Source organism: Staurois parvus, unplaced genomic scaffold, assembly GCF_062004578.1.
Source record: "Staurois parvus isolate SC_StPar_1 unplaced genomic scaffold, SC_StPar_1.0 ptg000287l, whole genome shotgun sequence".
In the NCBI taxonomy this organism is placed as follows: domain Eukaryota; kingdom Metazoa; phylum Chordata; class Amphibia; order Anura; family Ranidae; genus Staurois; species Staurois parvus.
Genome location: NW_028318083.1, coordinates 3,740,837 through 3,763,377, shown reverse-complemented (window position 1 = coordinate 3,763,377; position 22,541 = coordinate 3,740,837). Strand labels below are relative to the sequence as shown.

General features: G+C 40.3%; 2 protein-coding genes across 2 annotated transcripts in view; one reads left to right on the top strand and one right to left on the bottom strand.

Annotated features, from left to right (window-relative positions):
• The window catches only part of SYCP2L (synaptonemal complex protein 2 like), a 146,621-nt gene that overhangs the window by 22,968 nt on the left and 101,112 nt on the right, over positions 1-22,541 (bottom strand). Inside the window, exons 26-31 of the mRNA XM_089682145.1 lie at positions 21,993-22,119; positions 16,251-16,351; positions 9,822-9,876; positions 4,712-4,717; positions 4,336-4,431; positions 3,138-3,244 (exon numbers count right to left, since the gene is read on the bottom strand). Of these exons, the coding sequence (XP_089538271.1) occupies positions 3,138-3,244; positions 4,336-4,431; positions 4,712-4,717; positions 9,822-9,876; positions 16,251-16,351; positions 21,993-22,119 (492 nt within the window). The remainder of the gene's footprint in view (positions 1-3,137; positions 3,245-4,335; positions 4,432-4,711; positions 4,718-9,821; positions 9,877-16,250; positions 16,352-21,992; positions 22,120-22,541) is intronic.
• On the top strand, positions 12,673-15,417 carry LOC149458330 (E3 SUMO-protein ligase KIAA1586-like). Its single transcript, XM_089682154.1, has one exon. The coding sequence runs from the start codon at positions 13,032-13,034 to the stop codon at positions 15,264-15,266; it is 2,235 nt and encodes a 744-aa protein (XP_089538280.1). The 5' UTR covers positions 12,673-13,031; the 3' UTR covers positions 15,267-15,417.

Sequence of the window (22,541 nt, the reverse complement as noted above, 5' to 3'; positions counted from 1 at the left end):
CTTGGATTCCCTTGGCACATAAGCAAAGAGGTAGGGATAGCACCAACATCACTGCCCAAAAATGGGCACTGGCAATATTTTGGCAATGATGTCACTACTATCTCCAGCCCTTCCTTTATGTAGCTGATAACAGTTCGGGGTGCTGTTATTTGGCTAGAGGTGCCAATGGGATCAGTCATGTGTGCTGGGTTTTTTTTTTTTTACCTAGTTGCTATGTTGAGGCACACAGATACAAGACCAACAAGTACTTAGGGGAGCACAAAACCTATTAGGGCACTTACAAACTTCATGCTGATGCAAAAGAGAACACTTTCCAGCCTGGGGTTATATAGGGCCCCTAAGACAGAAAACAGCACTGGTGGAAGCAACAAGCTGATCCTCTAGTTTTAAGGGGGGGAAGCACCCCATCAATAAGGGCCAAAACAGTCTCTTAACTTTGGAGTAATAATAGTAGTAAACTGACTCCTCAGGGGTAAGATCATCTGATAAGGGCTTAGCCAAGTCTCTGAGGCTGATGGCTCAGAAGCCATTAAGGCTTTGGGAAAATCAGAAACAGAATCTGCAGGAGAGGGCACTGGAGCATGAATTTGCCCTCTGTAATTACAGTCAACAAATAACTGGGTGATAAAGTCCTGCATGACCATAGTGAAGACCTCAGCTAGGAGGGCAAAGGACCCAGCTACAGCTGACGAAGTCAAAGTGAGAGACTAACAGCAGGAGACAATGCAATTCCAGACAGCAAACACCAGCACCATCAGTAGGCATGCTGTAAACAGCCCCTGACACATTAGAAGAAAGTGAGCTGTGTGAGCAGTGGGACTGTTCACAACATATCTAGAATCAGACATGCTGTGCCTTAAAATTTCTTAGGAAAAACATACAGGCTCAGAGTTAGAGGCATGGCCATGAGTACTCATGAAACCTAGAGAGCTGGTAGTAGAGGAGTGTCAGTGGCCATAGGAGTCCAAAGTCACTGTTGGCAGGCAGTGAGAACAAATTAAAGGTTTTTAGCCCTTTGCAGCAAGAGCAGCTGTGGGGAGATGCTTTTTCAAAGTTTTATGATGGGAAAGAGTACTCACATGTGACACTCCACCCAGTGGGTGACATCACAACTCATTCCCAGAGTGTTACCCCCTCTGCAGCAAAGCTGGGAGAAAATGGCAAATAATGAGGCCCAGGACCAATGGAAAGGAAGTCCTGGTGTCAAGCCTACTCACTTGGCGAGTCTTCAGAGACGGGGCAAGCGCAGACAAAATGCTAGTGGCTCTAGACCTGGAATATGTTTTGCAGCTAATCTAACAAAAAATAAATCTGAAAAAAGTGCCCGATGCAGAATCCAGTATCTGAAGGTAATTTCCAGGCTAGCCCCACTATATGCAGTCCAGCAGGAACCAAATGCTGTATAGTCTGAAAGTCAGTCTGAGGACGACCATGCTAGATAGCTGCGGATCGGACAGAAAACCTCCAGAAGTTATGTAGGGAAAAAAAAAAAAGTCTTGATTTAAGAAAAATATGCTAATAATATGTTAGTCTTTAAAAGAGGAAAACTAGCAACAAACAGAGGCATGCTAGTAGCAGGGGGTCTTATACCCAAGGACTAGCCTGAAGCTTTGTTTGCAGAATTTTAGCAAACAGAAGATAAAAAGGAACAACTCAAAAAAAAAAAAAATAAATAAAAATAATAATAATAATATCAGCTTGCTGCAATATTCAGGTGCCATTCAGATGTTATACAGATACTGCAAGAGGAAGATATCAGGTTAATTTAAGAAACTTACACTGCTTACTTTTAATTCTGTATTAATGATTACAAAGCTGCAGTAATTTGTCTTTCATATTTACTTAGAGTTCAACTTTAAGACTTCTTGTTTCTCTTAATGATTAAGAAAAACAAAACTGCCTACCATTAGCTAAATTTCTCAGCAGAAACACACATAATCATACCTGTATCCATGGTCTTGGCATCACATCAAGAAACATAGTACAGTATTTGATAATTCTGTTTGTTAAAGGGAATGTACAGTGTCCTATCTTTTTATAAAGGGTAAAAGGTTAGCTTGATATAAACATACAACGTGTATTCTAATGTTTGAAAAAAAATCCTATTTCCGTACGCCATCTCACTCCCCACTGTATCTATGAGGTGAGCAACAGTTGCCACCCGAGCTCACATTCTCCATCTTCATCTCCATTACATAGGGTGTGCAGGGATTAGTAGTTTACAGAAAGTTAGTTTAGCTCACAGGGAGCGACAAGGACACTATTCTCAACCACCATATCAAAGGGTTTAGCTATCCTTTAAACGATTCAGCAGGCTTGAGAAAGCCACAAGGGGTAAAATAAAAAAGTATATTTATTGAGTGCATCACATTAGCACAATGATTACTTTTAATTGATGCTTCCGCAATAAAAGTTCAGGCTTAAACACTGTTACTTTAGTTATGGGTGGGCATTGGTGGTCTTCGTTAATTGATTACTTTCTTAAAATTTGTTTCTGATTCGAGGAACTCACTTAGCACCCTATATGCATGAATTCTGTGCTCACCATGGTGTACTCATTTATTACATTTTCCAGACAAGCTGTGTGTTAGCTGTCCTGTCCAATATGGTGAAGGTGCTTCTCAGAATCATTAGGGAAAAATGAATATTGTAATGGCAATCTTGTCAAATCAACATTATTCTAGCAAGGTACCAACATGGAGCAAATGCTTGGCTGACCATTAGAACACATTTACAATGCCTTATCTTGCTGCACAGATAAAGTCTTAGTCCCAGCCAAGACTCTGTACAATGGTGGTGCGTTTGTACAATGGTGGTGCCAAGATTGGGCAACTCGTTTACAGAGATGTCATCATAATCAAGGGATGAATCAAGGCACTGGCACTTTCTAACAAAATTAAAGCTCAGGTGACCTTTAATGTGTATTTTGTTTCAGCAATTTATTTTTAGATTGAGATAGCACGGGGAAAGGACTTCACAAGTTTTTTTGTGGTATTTTTGTCTCCACTGGAGAAATTTAGCTCATTGTCTGTTTTGGTGACAAGGATACAAAAAGGAGAAATCTTGCTACAGTTAGGCTACAAGGACATTTGAAAGAGGACCTGTGCATGCTCAAAACTTATATATAATCAGATTACCATCATTTTATTTTGAAGTTGCTTGGTGAAGCTTTCAAAAGACGACACAAAGCTGCATCCTGCAATGTCTTCAGCAGGGGAACTTGACTGAGCTTCTTCTGATTTTGCTAAAGCCACACAGGTAAAAATGTTAACATTTAGAGCAACAATTCCACTAAGCACTGGCCTGCAATGGCCACAAAGCATCACCGCTCATGATATAACAATGATTAAAAATACGTAACATAAGCAGCAAAATAAAATTTAGAGGAAGTCCAAAAGAAATGTAAAACTATAGAGTACAAGATTCATTAATGCAGAGCTCCAGTCTGATAACTAAATACACTGTTAAAATAATTAAATAAGCACCCTTGTTGCTCAGCCATTCAGACTATTTAGAGAGAAAAAAAAAAAAAAGATGTAGATATACACATCCACGCAAATTAGTTTAGTTTTTGTCAGGAACCAGAGTACCCACTGGTAACACTGTGATCCTCGGGTCTGAAAGGTGTAATTCTAGCATCCAAAAAGGGGTGTCTCTGCACAGCCATCAGATCCCAAGAATTAGTCTTCACTTGATGTTGACTGTTGGGAGAGCATTTAGGCCCTCCTCTAACTTTCCTGAGTACCTCAGAGTTTTGTCCTGTGTGCCATACATCCTGATGCCTTTGACTTGATCCTTACAGACTTGACTTTTACCCTGGATCCTGCTGCCTCTACCAGTTGCCTGCTCTGGCCCCCGTCCTGTCCCATCTCGGTTTCTGCTTTTTGCAATTCCTGCATGACCCTGCCTTACTTAAGCCCCCCCCTTGCTTGTATACAGTATATTAGTTACTTTAGTTAGGTTGTAGTAGGTTTCACTATTTCTTGTATACAGTTTGTGGGGCTGGATAGGTTTTTGTTACGGTTATTAATAATATCATAATTGCACTTCGTATGGGTCAAGTCTCTCTTGCACAGCTACAAAGATCTGTTCACCCATTTTTGTTGGATATCAGCACTTCCATCACACGTATCATATTTGCTAATAGTATCTGTAACAGTGTTGCGCTGTAAATGGAAGACAATGATCAGGATTTCATATGCGCAGTTCAATAACCTCTACGTTTAGAGCACATCCAGTCAATTAAAAAGTCTGCATTTGAAAATAAGTCAAAGAAAAACATTGTTTTGCAGATCAAATCATAGTTTTCCCTGAGAAACAGACCAATGCATGTACCTGAGTCCTTTTCACATGATCCAAAAAGTTTGCGAGGTTGAATAGTTAATACCATTTCCTCATTGTTCAACCTTTTCCTCTTCTTTTGCGGTTCTTCTGTATTAGCGGATATAAAAATTTTGATAAATAATACAATTAAAAACCCCTCCAAAAATAGCTTAATTTAAGATTTATCTGAATGTGTGGAAAACAGCATTATTTAATTTCTTCATTTATAAAAGGAGTACATGTAAGCCCAGATGCGAGGAATGAGTTAAACTAGCCGCTTTTACATGGAGCTGACTCTGCGAAGAGTGTGCATACTCAGCAGGGAATCTGTCCGCTGATCTGATTCTGTGTCTGCTCCACTTATGCAGAATGGACACAGACAGTCCACTGTCCTCTATAGACAGTCGGATGTAAAACATACCCCCTGTCCATTTATGCCAGACTGCCATCCGATCTGCTAGACAGATGGGGAACGGATCCCCATCCATCTGTTTTTAGTGGACCAGATTGAATGCAGGAGGGTGTCCACTTAAAGGACAGGTGAACCAGACTGTCTCACCTGTGTGAAAGGGGCCCAAGACTGACTGCTGGGGAATCAGAATTATATATTGTATCACTATTGAACAGAGATAAACTGCCAGAGTATTATGTTGATTTCTCACATTACCAGACATTTACCAAGGGATTCTATAGGTCTTGGATATAAACTAAAAGGGTTTTTTTTTTTAGACTCTCACTAGACAGATGTTGGTAAAACAGTTTTTTTGTACATGGCATTAAAACCTTTCCCCATGAGGCAATATAGGGAATCAACATTTAAATATGGCATTGCCACACATCGCTGAGTACCAAAAAACCTCTATCATGCAAACTAAAAACAATTCTACGAGAAAGTGCTTTTGATTACAAAGTGCAAATGCATGCATAACATAAAATCAACAAATCCCTGCATGTACCAAAATCTGAATCACATTTAAAAAATTATGACAAATTAAGTACTCATACTAGAGTGCATAAATCACTTATGAAAAAACGGCCATAAATACATGCAATCATTTTATTATTTCTAATAAAGTCCCTGTGCTCTTTCAAACTCATGCATAAGTGCATATTCCTCCACCATTCAAGTCCGCGCTGACCTCCACTCTGCGACCTGCCATCTTACAGGTCAAGAGAACTCCGCTTTAATGAATGAAATTGCTGAAAGCACCAGGGATTGGGAAGTAGGAGGAGGGGACAGGAGAAAATACCAGAGGCCAGGGGGAGGAGGGGAACCCGCAGGACCGACAACCTCAGGGAGTACCCGAGCCCCACACCCCATGAGAGACCAGTCTAGTAGAGCTTGTGGGTAGGGCTCCCATGACAGATCCTCCTCTTCACTGAAGTGGGGAGGTGCGGCTGTCAACCAGGTTAACATTGCAACAGGGATTCTGGTGCCCGGTCATACATGTCCTCGAGAGAAGTTTAACTCTCTGGCCACCCTGGTCCAGGATGGGGCTGTCGCAGCCAACCTAGCACGTAGTTAAAGGCCTACATGCACTTGTTGGCCAGACTGAGCTGACCACTGAATCTAAAATTATCCATCCTATCGCCCAGCCCGATAGAAGATCTCAACAGTAAAAAAATCCCAGGAAAAAAAAAAAGCAAAAAAATGGAAAAAGCTATGGAACCACAGGTCCCAGGTCCTTACTCCTGGAGACGATCCACTCCACTAGACAGAGAAACTGCATTGCCTATAGCGGAGAGGGGGCTTTAAAGGGGAGAGGGGACTGCCCATAGGTGGTGCTGTGTTCTTTTCTGCCCTACTTCTGTAGGTGGCGCTATAAAACCCTACAATCAAGAAACAGAATAGCTGTGTCCATCAATAAAAAAAACAGGCATCTGTCACTTGCAAAGGCCACTAAATGTGGTCTAGCAAGGTGGTCAGGATAATACTAACAGAGGCTAAACTGTGTGTCAAACCTACAATGGCATATTACCAGAGACCACAAGGAAATAGAATCAGTTGGTGATCAGAGCCATAAAGGATTTGTTACTCAAGAGGTTTTTTGAAGTGGGAACATATGAGTAGGAGAAGAAGAAATGAAGATAGGAAAACTGAAAGACCTGGTCACAACAATCATATTTAGGAACATAACTTTTCAGATATAAGAGAAGCAGCGACCCTGCTGTAAATTTGGCATGAGGATAGCGCAGCCAGCAGAATGAAACAAAAATAAAATGGTGTTGCGCTAATATCAATAGTACTAAGGACACAATAATTCGAAGAGTGGGGAAACAGAAAAAAATAACCCCAAAGCAAAGGTGATAAGTATAAAAGGCCTGAATCCAGACCTAATTAGGTGCAATATGAACTGTGGCAAAGACAACGTGAGTAATAATCAGCAAGTGAACATAAATACATAAAAATGTAAAGGCCTGAACCCAGACTAAACTAAGTGCAATATAGATTGTGATGAAATACAATGTGAACAATAGTCACCAAGTGAACATAAATAATGTATTCAACATAATAGGACTAACACGTCCTAACTAAAAATGGCACAAAAAGCGCCGTGCAAAGAAACTGTGCCAAAATCAAATGGCAAAAAATATGTGCAACACTAATCATAAAAGGTGCATAAAAAGTATAAATGCATGAAACTAAAAACGCATCATAAATACATAAAAAGTAAAGGCCTGAAACCAGACCAAACTAAGTGCAATATGGATTGTGATGAAAACAACGTGCACAATAATCCACAAGTGAACATAAATGATGTATTCAACATAATAGGACTAACACGTCCTAAATAAAAATGGCACAAAAAGCACCGTGCAAAGAAAACTGTGACAATCAAAAAGCAAAGAAATATATGTGCAAAACTAATCATACAAGGTGCATGAAACTAAAAATGCACCTTATAATCAGGATTGATGCCAGTGCAAAACGCACAGTGGGAATAAACGTGCGTCAAGAAGAAACAAAAATAATTAAAGCAACGTGACAACAAATATTGAGTGACCATCAAAATAAACATAAGTGATCATCAAATCGGCATAAAGTCCATGTAAATAGACTGCCACCTCCAAATGAACAAAGCAACTGGGTGAAATGAATGATAAATCCGTCACAGGCTAAAATGCCTCCGCACCTCCTCACCAAGACCCCCAAGGGGCCATACAGCTTTCAGGCCTCACACTCCCAGGGCCCTTAATAGATATCCAAGATGATGGAATCACATGGACCACATGAATACGGCCTTGCTCACCGTATAACCGTAATGATTTCAGTGGTGTTGAAACTGGTAATCTTTTTCATAGGAACATCAGCCAGCTCAGGCGCACCCAGAGGAGAAAGAGAGAGCACCCCCATAGTGTAGTCATTTTAAAGCAAAAACTTTAATGGAGAAATGCCAAATGAGCGCTTACATCACATCAGTTGAAATCAGGCCTCAAACACATGTATTGATATGGGATTATACTTCCAGGGTGTACCAAAATGGCGGCGACCATCACCACGCTCCACTAACAGACCCACGCGTTACGTCACTAAACCCATATCAATACATGTGTTTGAGGCCTGATTTCAACTGAAGTGATCTAAGTGTTCATTTGACATTTCTCCATTAAAATTTTTGCTTTAAAAATGACTACACTTTGGAAGTGCTCTTTCTTTCTCCTCAGGGTGCGTCTGAGCTGGCTGATGTTCCTGTAAAAAAGATTACCAGTTTCAACACCACTGTAATCATTACGGTCATATGGTGAGGAAGGCCATATTCCTGTGATCGGTGTGATTCCATCATCTTGGATATCTATTAAGGGCCCTGGGAGTGTGAGGTCTGAAAGCTGTGTGGCCCCTTGGGGTCTTGGAATAGAGGCGAGGAGGCATTTTAGTCGGTGACGGATATATCATTCATTTCACCCAGTTGCTTTGTTCATTTGGAGTTGGCGGCCTATTTACATGGACTTTATGCCGATTTGATGGTCACTTGTTTATTTTGATGGTCACTGATTATTTGTTGTCACGTTGCTTTAATTATTTTTGTGCTTACTGACGCACGTTTATTTCCACTGTGCGTTTTTCACTGGCATCAATCCTGATTATAAGGTGCATTTTTAGTTTCATGCACCTTGTATGATTAGTTTTGCACATATATTTCTTTGCTTTTTGATTGTCACAGGTTTCATTGCACGGTGCTTTTTGTGCCATTTTTATTTAGGGCATGTTAGTCCTATTATGTTGAATACATCATTTATGGTCACTTGTGGATTATTGTGCACAATGTTTTCATCACAATCCATATTGCAATTTGTTTGGTCTGGTTTCAGGCCTTTACAGGTTTATGTATTTATGATGCGTTTATAGTTTCATGCATTTATACCTTTATGCACCTTTTATGATTAGTGTTGCAAATATTTTTTGCCATTTGATTTTGGAACATTTTTCTTTGCATGGTGTTTTTTGTTCATGTAGGGCGTGTTAGTCCTATTATGTTGAATACATTATTTATGTTCACTTGGTGACTATTGTTCACGTTGTATTTCATCACAATCTATATTGCACTTCGTTTGGTCTGGGTTCAGGCCTTTACATTTTTATGTATTATTTATGTTCACTTGATTATTACTCACGTTGTCTTTGCCACAGTTCATATTGCACCTAATTAGGTCTGGATTCAGGCCTTTATACTTATCACCTTTGTTTTGAGATTATTTTTTTTCTGTCTCCCCACTCTTCGAATTATTGTGTCCTTAGTACTATTGATATTAGGGCAACACCATTTTATTTTTGTTTCCTTGTGCTAGTGGTGTCTAGGTGATTGCAGCTTTTTTCAATAGTCCTATCTATACCTATAGCAGCGCAGAAAGTTTTTTCCTATTATTTTAGCAGCCAGTAGAATATCCTATCATGTTCTGTAGAATACTTCACAGAACAGAAGGGGAACCAGGATGGTCAGTGGATAGAGTCCCCACCTCCTCCAGAGAGCCCATTTATTTACCAACATGCAAGCATCACTTTGACCTTAATGTACAAGTTTGCCCTAATGTAACTACTGTACCTCAAAGAAGGGCAAAATGCAGCAGCATCAAGTCAGCGTGAGACAGTTCTAGACAGATAGAAGGTAGCACTGGGCAAACAGGAGAAGAGATCCTTATGGTGAATGCCACAATATGAGTGGTATAGACATCTATTTTTGCTGAGCAGAAACAGTTATGTGAAAGCAGAACCACTCTGTCCCTATCTCAGTAAAGGTGAGATGTCCCAGTACAGAAACCTAGAAGTGGTAAGTAGTACAATGTGCAGCAATATTCTTTTTGAGTAAGACATCATGATTATTTTTGTCCATGCATAAACCATAAAGGTCTCTAAGGGTTCCCAAATACGCAATAAGACCTTAGTGACTTGACAGTCAAATATCTTTTGTTTTTTTCTTTAGCCATTGTTACTTTTAGACTCCGGGATAGAATTAATAACAGATTAACACAGATCTTTAAAAAATAAACCGGTATTGTACCTTCAGCTACTGCTTTGTTTACAATTGTGCTGGAAAAGCCACTCTGAAAACCGTCCTCAAAGAAAACAAGAAAAATAACCATAAATGACATTATTGTGAACAGCTAAAAGTACACATTCACCTACAAGCTCATACAGCATAACAGAACAGACAGCAAGCATATAGAGCAGTAAATGGTGGGAACATCCAAAAAAGAAACTGCCTGTCAAAGTCAAGAGAATACTTAAAAATATCATCAGCAAATTGTCAGCGTTTGAGGATTTTTAGAACCTCTCTTGTCTTAATGTAAAATACAATGTGCTGTCAATTTCTTCTCTTTCTACTGAGCATACAACTACATAAAGAACACAAACACATGCCTTGAACGCCTACTGAAAGGAATAAAATGGGAAATTCATAAAGAGCATCATAGGCACTCTTTAGAATTCCTTCACACCACTGTACTAAAAACGGTCTGTGTTTGACAGATTCATGTACCTGCTGGGAACAGACACATGAATCTGGAGGTGGCAGCACTGGAGGTGGACCAGGCAGTCCAGCTCAACATTACTGAGCTCCTTCCACTGCCACTGCACCCATCACACAGATGCAAGGCCAGGAATTCTTGTACTGGAGAGATGGAAACCTGAAAGGGAACTGAGAAACTTGTTCCCAATCAAGTCCACATTGCTTCTGATGCCCATACGACTCGTCATAGCCATATTTGGCTAAAAGCATCAGGCAGTATCCCTGGCACCTTGGTTTACATTCAGCTTTGTCTGGGGAATCTCAGGCAGGTGAATGGAGGAAGGTAGTTTTCAGTTGCAAGGAAGCCAGCATCCTAGCACCCACCAGCCCTATACGGAAAGCTGTAACATTCATGACAGCTTCCAGCACAAAATGTACCACTCTGTGCACTGGTGACTCTATATGCCAGCTAAAATTGACTCAGTTACCTTCAGTTTCTTATTCTGCTAACCAGTGGTCATTCTTTGAGAATTTATTACAGCCATAAATCGACAGATTCTAAAAGTACCAGTAGTTAACTAACTGAATCTGACACACATGTTGATACTAAAACTGGTGCAAATATTTGTCTGATTTAGACAGAGGTAGTTTTAAAGGGATTTGTGGGCAGAAGAGTGCCATAACAGGTTTAATGCATTTCCCAGATTGGTTGGAATTCATAAAATGTATTGTAGATGTTCTTTAGAACAGCTTTTTACCCCAGCACCAAAATAATCAGTGTTTTTTGCGTCGCTAAGTCTGCAGCTTTTGACAATGGGGTGGCAGAGGTTGGGTAGTCTACATCAGGAAGACTAGAGATGGCCACTGCACTTTTAATAAAAATGCACTTACCTTTACACTGACCTACTTTATATATGCTTTTTAGAGTATTGCTAACCCAATTTTATGCATAATTCTGTTATAGATGAATCAGAGTGACTTGCGAGCCACAGGTGTGATAATTACTAGAGGATCGCAAACATGAAACACATAACTACAACTGTGTTGGAAATATCTACAAATATATGTTGCGCTCCTAAATACTTCAATAAATAATTAAATTATTACCATTAAATTAATTCAAATTATGATACAAATAACCAGGGCTTTCTTTCTGCCGGAACGCGGCGGTACTGCGTTCCGCCACCTTTTTCTTCTTGTCCCCGCTCACCGACTGCCTCTGCAGAGCTGACAAGCTATGCAGAGCAGCGAAAGTGACAGGTGCCGGACGCGGCTTGTTTATGTCATGCTTGCGCGTGCCCGGCACCTGTCACTGCCGCTGCTCACAGCCGGTGAGCGGGGACATGCACGCTTCACCCCCCCCCCCTCTACCGCCAGCGTGTAAACATCGGGGGCGCGGACGATGGGCGAGGACACTATGCACGCTTCACCGCCCCCCCCCGCCGGCGTGTAAACATCGGGGGCGGCGCGGCGACATCAACGGCAGTGACAGCGTGGACGCAGGGGCCGTACAGCTTGGAGTAGGTAAGCTGCGCTCGGCTCCCTGTCACTGACTGCAGTATCATGTATTGCTCTAAATTTTTACTCTCTCCCCAGCCTGTGCCCACCTAAACTATCCCAACCACCTGTGCCCACCTAAACTATCTGAGCCCACCTAAACTATCCTCACCCACCTGAGCCCACCTAAACTATTTCAGAACGCAATTGCTCAGCGCTCAGCGGCGCCGATCGAGAGCGCCCCTCCTGTGCATGAGGAACAGGAAAGATAAATTCAGTGATGGACGGTATTTTTTGGAGGAAAAGGTGGCAACCCTAGGGGAGCCTGTAGGAGCAGGCACATCTACCAGACAGGGTACACATGCATGCTAGACTGATTTTATATCTATGCTGGACGTTTACAAACGGCCTGCCATGATTTTATATCTATGCATGTGTTCCTGGTGTCAGTACGGTACTGATTTTATATCTATGCGTGTGTTTCTGGTGTCAGTACGGTACTGATTTTATATCTATGCATGTGTTTCTGGTGTCAGTACGGTACTGATTTTATATCTATGCGTGTGTTTCTGGTGTCAGTACGGTACTGATTTTATATCTATGCATGTGTTTCTGGTGTCAGTACATTAGTCATTTTATATCTATGCATGTGTTTCTGGTGTCAGTACGGTACTGATTTTATATCTATGCGTGTGTTTCTGGTGTCAGTACGGTATTCATTTTATATCTATGCATGTGTTTCTGGTGTCAGTACATTAGTCATTTTATATCTATGCATGTGTTTCTGGTGTCAGTACATTAGTCATTTTATATCTATGCATGTGTTTCATGCAGATCATGCAAGAGGCAGCCGGGGGTCCGATGACATCATTTCCCTTATATGGTATGTACGGGAAATGATGTCATCGGAACCCCCGACCGACTCTTTGTTTAGTTCCGAGAGCTGGGGCAGGTGACAGGCGGAGGCGGAGACGTAATAATAAGGTAAGATTGGCTGTCCTCCTCCCCTGCCTAAAGTACTGACCACTGCCTAAAGTGCTGACCCCTGCCTAAGTACTAACCCCTGGCTAAAGTATCATTGCTGTACATAACCATTTTTAGTTTATTCATATGACCTGACAACTTAGTGCTTTACAATATACAAAGACATTATCTTTGTTGCTTGTTTTCATCTATATTTTCAGATAGTCTTCATCCATCACCCCATCTATTCATCTACTAGACTTCTTTAGAAAGAAGTACATTCTTTTTCTAATTTTTTTTACCATGAAAAAGATAACTAGCTTTTTTGCCAGCGACAATAAAAAAATACAAATATGTGAACCAGAACCAGAACAGGAAACGCAGAGCAGTCAAACTGTTTTACAGTCTGCATCATGTGTTTCTTCACCAATTGAATTGGATTCTGTGTCTTCTGATGAAGTTCTGCCTTCTACTTCAGACACACTTGATGGTCCTTCTTGCACTGATCCAGATTATCTTGAAAGTCCTGCCTGGCCAAGTTGTTGGACTTTGGAGCAAAAAAACTCCTTTTGTGAAAAGAACGATTGGCTGGATTTCCATGATCAGAAGCTTGGGTGCAAGGTATGCAAAAATGTTGGTAGTCTTGGCGTAGAAAAAAAAAATGGCATGAAGATATCGAAGGAATGGGCAAATAATGAGGTAACCAGTTATGGTACCAAGCGATCACAGCAGCTCACTTCTTTAAGAAAAAAAATGTTTGAGCACAAAGAAAGTTCTGTACACAAGGCCGCTTTAAAAATTCTTTTGAAACGAAAAAATGAACATCTTGAAAAGGTTTGTTTAAAACACTTGGCCCAAGAGAAAGACATAACTATGAAGATCTTTCGCACTGCATACAAGATAGCCAAAGAAAACCAGTCCTTCAATAGTTTTTGCTCTGAAATAGATCTGCAGGAGTTAAATGGCGTTAATATGGGCCGCATTCTTCACTCAACAAAAGCCTGCATTAATATTGTGAATCACATCACACAAGAAATGAGAAAAAACTTGGTCAAGGAAGTCGTAAGATCAAAAACTAAAATTGCCCTTATTATTGATGAGTCAACCACTTTAAGTCAAAAATCTACACTGATTGTATATGTTCGATTTCTTCTTGCAAACAGTGCAATGGATTCCCATGTAAATTTCTTTCTTGATTTGGTTCAACTGGAAAGCGTGAACGCAAAAGGAATTTTCACTTCTCTCCTTAACTGTCTGCATTCTTATGGGATAATGGACGACTACTTAAGACAACATTTGATCAGTGTTACATGTGATGGTGCAGCCGTGATGTTAGGCAATAAGAGCGGTGTTGGGACATTGTTGAAGGAACAATTTCCTTCAATTATTCTGTGGCACTGTGCTAATCACAGATTAGAATTGTCAGTTGGAGATACGGTCAAACAAACATCAGGAATTAATAGGTTTAAGGCCTTTATGGATAAGTTGTATGTACTATATCATGCATCTCCCAAAAACAGCAGAGAACTGCAAGCCTGTGCTAGCTCCCTAGAGGCGCAGCTTTTAAAAATAGGACGAGTTCTCAGTACGAGATGGGTGGCATCTACTTTTCGTTCTGTGTTAGCAGTGTGGCAAAGCTACAGAGTGTTGGTTCATCATTTTGAAGAAGCAAAGCAAGATACCACCCGGGACAAGACTGAACGCTGTATGTATGAAGGCCTATTGAGAAAAATTACCAGCACAAACTTTTTATTGGATTTGGGACTCATGTGCGATGCTCTTCAAGAGTTGTCTGAATTAAGCTTGGTGTTGCAAGAGCGAAGAATAAATCTATACAGGGCAAATAAAAAAATACAAACTGTTGTACAACTCTTTGAAAGTAGAAGAACAGAGCCAGGTTCTTATTATAAAGAAGCAGCTGCTGCCTCTGAAAAGCTCTGTTTCCAGGGAATCTCCCTTTACAGAAAAGAAGCTAAGAATGACCCTCCCATAAGTCCTGATGTGTTTTATGAAAAATTAAAATCTTCAATAGAGAGTAGACTGCTCACTGAAAATGATTCTGTTTTTGCCAACTGCACCAGGGTGCTTGACTCCAAACATTGGCCTGACAATGTTGAGAAAAAGCTTACATTTGGAGAGGATGAAATTAGAAATTTGTCCATTAGATTCCAGTTGAATGAAAGGAAAATGATACATGGTTTCAGAGAGTATTTGATTGAGAAAACCTTGCCTGATGACCTGCGCCCTCTTATAAATGCTATTGAAAGTATCCCAATTTCATCCAGTGAGTGTGAAAGAGGATTCTCACAAATGAATTTAATAGTTACTCCCAACAGAGCTTCCCTTCTGACAACAACCATTTCAGGACTACTGTTTATCAGAGTTAATGGTCCTCCTCTACGTTGCTTTGATCCCTCTAAATATGTAGATTCATGGCTACTTCATGGTCGTCATGCTGCTACTGATGTCAGAAGCAAGGAGAGAAGCAGAGAAAAAGCACATGACAAGAACGCTGAAATCATCTGGAAATGTCTCTGAGCCTTTTGGAGGTGATGGTACATTTAAACTTGAATGTGTCATTAGTCCCCTGTTATTCCCCCCCCCTTTCTTTTCATGTATTCACTTTACTAAACTGTGATTAATATATGTAACTGCAAAACTTATAAATAAACACCTTTCAAAAAGGAAATGTCTCTGAGCTTAATTTTGGTAAGTATTCCAATTTTTTTACACATTGTACTGCATTGCTTTTTATGTAATTCCATACATTTACTTTTATAGCCCCTCCCAAATTTTACTTGCATTCCTGTTCTCTAAAGGGGTGGTCCTAGGGTTTGATGGGGGCGTGGCCAGGTTTGGGTGGGGGAGTTCCACCACCTTTCCTCTGAGAAAAAAAGCCCTGCAAATAACTAATAAAAGTGTATAAATAACAAAAAATATTTAAATAGATAATTTCAACTAATCAATCTCCTCCAAATAAATATCAAAATAATTCCACATGAAATACTCCTCTAAAACAAATATTTTACCAAGTGCTCATAAATCATCTATTAGTGACATGATGTACTTACTAATACCCTCAATTTCATTATGAATACAAGGAAAGGAGTATTTATTTAGAGGAGTATTTCATGTGGAATTATTTTGATATTTATTTGGAGGAGATTGATTAGTTGAAATTATCTATTTCAATATTTTTTGGTATTAATACACTTTTATTAGTTATTTGTATCATAATTTGAATTAATTTAATGGTAATAATTTAATTATTTATGCATAATTCTATTATATTTTCATTTGTGGAATCATTTTTTAAGGCAGGGTTGGTTTAATCTCAAAATACTGAATAAAGTAAAAGCCATTTTCAACCTCAAGGCATTGTACTTTAGCGATTCTGCTAAATTTTAAAAGTAGGGGGAAACTGAAATGTTTACAGTACTAATGCATACTGTTTTGAATACTGAATATTCCCATTTCTAACAACCTGATACAGCCCCATTTAGCTAGATTGAGATTAAATACTTTTACAGAATTCTTTGCCAGCGGTACAAATTCTGGTGATGACATTTCCTGCAGTGGATCCATGATGTCCTGGTCATCCACATCCGAAATAGTAAGTGCACCTGAGATGAAAAATAAAAAATATAAAACTCACAGGTACGGGATATTCTTGAGATTAAAGAACTAGTATTTTAAAGATTAAAGTGGTTGTAAACCCACTAAAGTGACTAGCCTTAAGCGATACACAGGGATGAAATAGAATCCTTCTATTATGTGTTGATTTTGATTATCTGCAGACCTCTCTCCTCTGCAGTCGTCCAAAGTACATAATTTAGACAGCATTTTTCAAATCCATCAGGCAGGTAGCAAGGATCTGATGTCACACACTGCACAGCATAGGGAGCCGAGTGTAATCTGAAACCTGAAAATGGACACGCTCTCATCCACACAGTCCCATAGGGAAATATACAGTCACCTTCTCTGTGCTTTGGGGGGTGGGGGGGAGCGCATCTCCCAGGACTGTATAGTGTTGGCAGAAATCAAACCTGTTTTGGACAGAAGCAAGTATACCCTATAGAAGCAAATAATTAAAGTTGCATTTCAGCAGTTTACAACTTCTTTCACCACTTGCCACCCTCCCACAGTAACTTTACTGTGGCCAGATGGCAAGACAAGGCTCAGCAATGTACATATGTGTTGCCTGGTGTGCCACTCCCAGAACTGTTGTGACACAGTCAAATTACAGTTCCTTGTACCCATCCAAATTGAGGGGCTGGGGGATCATGTGATTGCTATGCACAGCATCAAAGCGGTTATGAATGATTTCATTCATAACAGCTGTACTTCCTAAAATGATGCTGTGATTGGCCCACAGCTATCACATGGCAGGTACCTGGGCCAAGCACAGCACACTGTACCATGTGATTGGTTGTAACCAATAACAGCATGTTATCCACCCAGGAGTAGCTTACTATCACTATGGTTACACTGAGCTACTCTGATGAAAGTATGTAAAAGTATGTTTAAATACATTTTGTTTTTTACTGTCGCCAGTCAGTATGCCTGATCACGGCCATACCAATACTGTAATGCACTGGTGACAGTATGAAAAAAAAAAAGTGAAAAAAATTTTAATTTCATTTTCCAAAAAATTGTGACAAATTAGAACTCACCATGCCTCTTACTAAATACGTTGGACTGTCTACTTTCCAAAAAAACTGGTTGTTTGGGTGGTATATGTACTGTCCTGGCAGTTTAGGGCCTCAAGAAATGAAATAGGCAGTCAGTACATCAGGAATGATCAATATTCAAATATAGGGGGGGGGGGCAGCCTCCAGCTGTTGTAGAACTACAAGTCCCATGAGGCATTGCAAAACTGACAGTTACAAGCATGACTCCCAAAGGCAGAGGCATGATGGGATCTGTAGTTCACCAACAGCTGGAGGGCCACCCCTGTGCCAACCTCTGTTCAAATATATATACCATAGTTTGTAGACTCTAACTTTCACACAGACTAAATAATATACATGGATTTGGGTTTACCACAGAAATGTAGAAGACTAAATTTTGCCTACATTTAGATGTATTATTTATTTGCAAAATCTTATAACAGAAACGAAGAAAAACATGTTTTTTTTTCAAAATTTTAGGTATTTTTTCATTTATATAAAAAGGGAAAAAAAAAATAAATAAAAAACCCAGTGGTGATTAAATACCAGCAAAAAAGCTCTGTTTGAAAAACATTATATAAATTTAAATTTGGGTACAGTGTTGCATGACCAAGCAATTGCCAGTTAAAGCAGTGCAGTGATGAATAGCAAAAAAATGCCCTGGTCATTAAGGGGGTAAAACCCTCCGGAGGTCAAAGAACTAGTAAATTTAATGCAATTTATCTTTAATGTAAAATATTGAGAATTTTATTTACATGTGATCATTCTCATTTTCACATAAATCTGATATGCAAAGATTTTTACCACACATTTCCATGTGGTCTTTTTTTCTATATTTCCAATTATTGCAAGCTAAAGGTAGCTATAGACATGTGTAGAGTGTTACTAAATCAGAACAGTGCATTATCCTAAATGTTCCAGCAGTGATGGGAAAGACATGCAAATGGTTCTGTGAAGTTCAGAGTTCCTAGCTACATTTATAAATACAGTGAAGGAAATAAGTATTTGATCCTCTGCTGATTTTGAATGTTTGCCACTAACAAAGAAATGATCAGTCTAAACATCGAATGGTAGGTGTATTGTAACGCTGAGACAAAATAGTAACAACAAATTCAAAAGAAATGCATGTCTAACAAATTATGCACTGCTTTGCATGTTTATGAGGGAAATAAGTATTTGATCCCCTTCACAAAACATGACTTTGTGATTGCCAACAAGGGATTTGCCACCAAGTACTGAGGTCAGATGTTTCCTGTAGTTGGCCACCAGGTTTGCACACATCTTAGGAGGGATTTTGGCCCACTCCAGCTGCCTGGAGATCATTGACAAGATCCACCCGTGTAGTTCTGGGATGATTCCTCACTGTTCTCATGATCATTGACACTCCATGAGGTGAGATCTTGCATGGTGCACCACACCTAGGGAGACTGACAGTTGTTTTGTGTTTCTTCCATTTGCAAATGATTGCACCAACTGTTGTCACCTTCTTACCAAGCTGCTTGGCGATAGTTTGGTAGCCCAGTCCAGCCTTGTGTAGGTCTACAATGTTGTCCCTGACATCCTTGGACAGCTCTTTGGTCTTTGCCATGGTGGAGAGTTTGGAATCTGATTGATTGCTCATGTGGACAGGTGTGTTTTATACAGGTAACAATGAGATTAGCAGCACTCCCTTTAAGAGACTGCTTCTAATCTCAGCTTGTTACCTGTACGAAAGACACCTGGTAGCCAGAAATCCTGCTGAATGATAGGGGATCAAATATCAAATTTCCCTCATGAACATGCAAATCAGTGCATAATTTGTTAGACATGCATTTCTTTTGAATTTTTTGTTGCTCTCCTGTCTCTCAGAGTTACAATACACCTACCATTTGATTTTTAGACTGATCATTTCTTTGTGAGTGCGCAAACATTCAAAATCAGCAGGGGATCAAATACTTATTTCCTTCACTGTATATGTTTATTTAGTATTTTTATACAGTTACATTTCTAGACTCTATACTTGGAGCTTTTAATAACACTGCGCACACAATTTGCGTGACTTGCGTCATGAACTTGCACTTTTAGTGAATTTACTTTGCTCTTTACCTATAACCTTGATTTTGAATCAAGGGCACACTGGTGGTCAGCACTTCATGTATAAAATGGACTCTGATGTTCTATGACCGCAGTAACAAATCTGCTGACTATGCGGTGATCTATATTTGTCAGACAAGCCTGGACGTCTACTAAACTAGCTTGGATTCTTGATTTCACAGAATTAACTCTTTGGGTGAAACATTTCAGAAGGCAAATTACTCTATAAAGGTTACATTACAGGGCAATTTCAGAAAATAACACTAAGTAATTTGAAGCAGTACCCCAGACAAACACTATAATTTGAAATTACACAACCAGCTTTTTCTGTAATATTTACCTTCAATTCAGCATTTTTTCTGTCATTAGATGGCCTAATTGAGATGACCAGCATCATTCAACCTACTTTCTGAATCTAGGTCATATTGGACCCACCCTAGTCTGACTGGACAGAGAAATGAGAAGCGGCACAGTTATGAGGTAATCTGTCACGTGGTTTCTTCTACTGCTTTTTCCTCTCATATGCAAGTCCTGCTGTACAGGGACTGAAAGAAGCGGATACCTGGTGGAAATCAGGTACTCACACTATGTGGGATTAAAAAATACAATAAGTGATGTGCTAACAGCCTAATTTACTTTTAGAACCATGTCTCACATTACACCCAGGGCTTTTTTCACCCAGAACTTGGTAGAACTACATTCTGCCACCTCCGCCACTGCCCTGTGCTTGCCACACACTACTGTTATTTGTAAACACAGAAGTGCAGCTTCTGTGTCCAAAATTGACCACTCTTCTCCCAACACATGAGGAAGGGATGGAGGATGTGAAGGAGCAGGAGATGGACACAGCACCATAGTGAGGTGGCAGTACTTCCTGAAACTTGTGTCAAACCTGCACTATCCACGCTCCTGTTGAGGCAAGCTGCATCTTGCTCTTCTCTCAGGTATGCAAGGTAGGGATTTGGGGTGAGAGGAGAATTCTGTGCTGGGGAGGAGGGGGATTAGGAGGGAAAGGGGGATGTCATTTTAGTTTAAAGTAGACCAGTCCCATGCCATCCTGAGCCCTGCACTCTGTGCACAGCGCACCCTTGATCCCTGCGCAGCGCACCCCTGAACCCTGCACTCTGTGCGCAGCGTACTCACACCTAGAACACTCCTGAACTCTGCACACTCCTGCACTCTGTATTCTGTGTACAGCACACTGCTGAATCCTGCACTCCGTATGCAGCACGCTCGTGAGCCTCGCACTCCGTATGCAGCGCGCCAGCGAGCCTCGCACTCCGTATGCAGCGCGCTCGCGAGCCCGCACTCCGTATGCAGCGATTAAGAAAGCAGGAACAGAAGCAGGGAGATGCTTCCTCAACACTGTATGGGAAGAATGCGAATAGCGACACTTCACCCAACAGATTATGTAATCAGCATACAGGAAATTTAAAAGGCGCCTAGTGCTCAGCCCAACTGGCCTGTCGGTCTACAGAGACAGTTCAAGTGGTGAGGTACGGTCAGCAGTTCTGGACCCGGAAAGTGCTCCACATCTAACATTTACCAGACTGGAGTCTGGAAAGTGCTCTAGACAGTACCCAGTGCCTGAAGGTCACTCCAGGCTATCCCACTAACATCCAGTGCAGCAGGGAGCAGAAATTGCACTCCAAAGCCAGGCTGAGAATTGCTACACTGGATAACTGCAACCAAGGAGAAAAACCACCAATAGAGAGTCTTAATTGGGAAAAAAAGCTGCAAAAAGAAAGTACGGCCACTTAGGATACTAACAAAAAAAATGAGGCATGCTGGTAGGGAGGAGGGGTTTCCTGGGCTGACCTACAATTTTTTGCTTGCCAGTGTCCAAGCCTCCTTTAGGTGGCAATAAAACCTAACTGTTTTTATGTTATCCTAATGGATTATATATTCAACTATGAGAATAGTAATTGATCACTTACAAAAAGTAGCTGCAAGCAAACAAACAATCTCATTAAAGCAGATCTCCAGACTCACTACCATATATTTTTTTCAGTCCAGTGCAAACTTTATGGCGAGCTCTAACAATTTAAGAGATTAACCCGCTCAGCGGATCTAGTGGTGTCCTGCAGAATCCTCTTAGATTTCTGCCCCTGCTCGGTTTTGCATCGCCATCTTCTTAAGCAATGTCGGGAAGCCCGCCAGCTCTAGGTCACAGCACTAGGTCAGCCTCTTTTCTTAATGAAGGACTATGCCTTCTTAATGAAGGACTGTGCCTCCTGGGATATATGACGTGCATATTGCAAATGTGCATAAGTACATGAAAAAAAAGGGTGCTCAGCATGAAAAAGAGTGGAGGAAGGTGGAGAGGAGGCATTCTGTGTGAGGATAAAGATCCACTTTAAATTTTTGGCTTCAATCATGAAAAATGCTTGATACATTTACCAGTTTCATCGGATTCATTTTTTTTTTTTTTACCATGGACAAACTGAATAAAACTTGTTCAACAATTTAAATAGAAGGGTTTAAATAAAAAGCAATCATAGCCCATTCAAAAAACACTCACTTGATTGCCGTGTGGTATTTCCAGGAGTTAGGAGGCCTGAAACCCCCGACAGGTTTACATCAGAGAATGAGAGACTCTTTGCTCTTCCCTTCATCTGTTTTACAACTGTAAATGAGGAAGATCTGTTCTGGAAAAAGAAGCAGACAAATCCAAGTCACTAGTACACAACAAAATTATTTTGAATGTTTTTAGGCAAAAAAAAAAGTTTGATACATCTCCCTGAAAAGAGATAACAGTATAGCAATGAAATTTTAACAGAGGTTCTAAGCTTTTGCTATTCTTTATTTAAAAAAAATAATAATAATAAAAAAGGGGGGGGGGTGTTGGGGCTGGACTCAATGCTGACACACCTCTTGCAGACTGGCTACATTCCCCACAAGAATGCTGTGCCTACCAATCATCAATAAGTGAATTGTCTAGGTTTCTAAAATTATTAAGCAGCCAAAACAGAAAAGAGAACATTTTCAAGATTCAAACAAGAGATGCTAACTATGGGGCTGTCATCATTTCCTTGCTTCACTACTTTGTTAGCCAATAACCCAAAAAGGC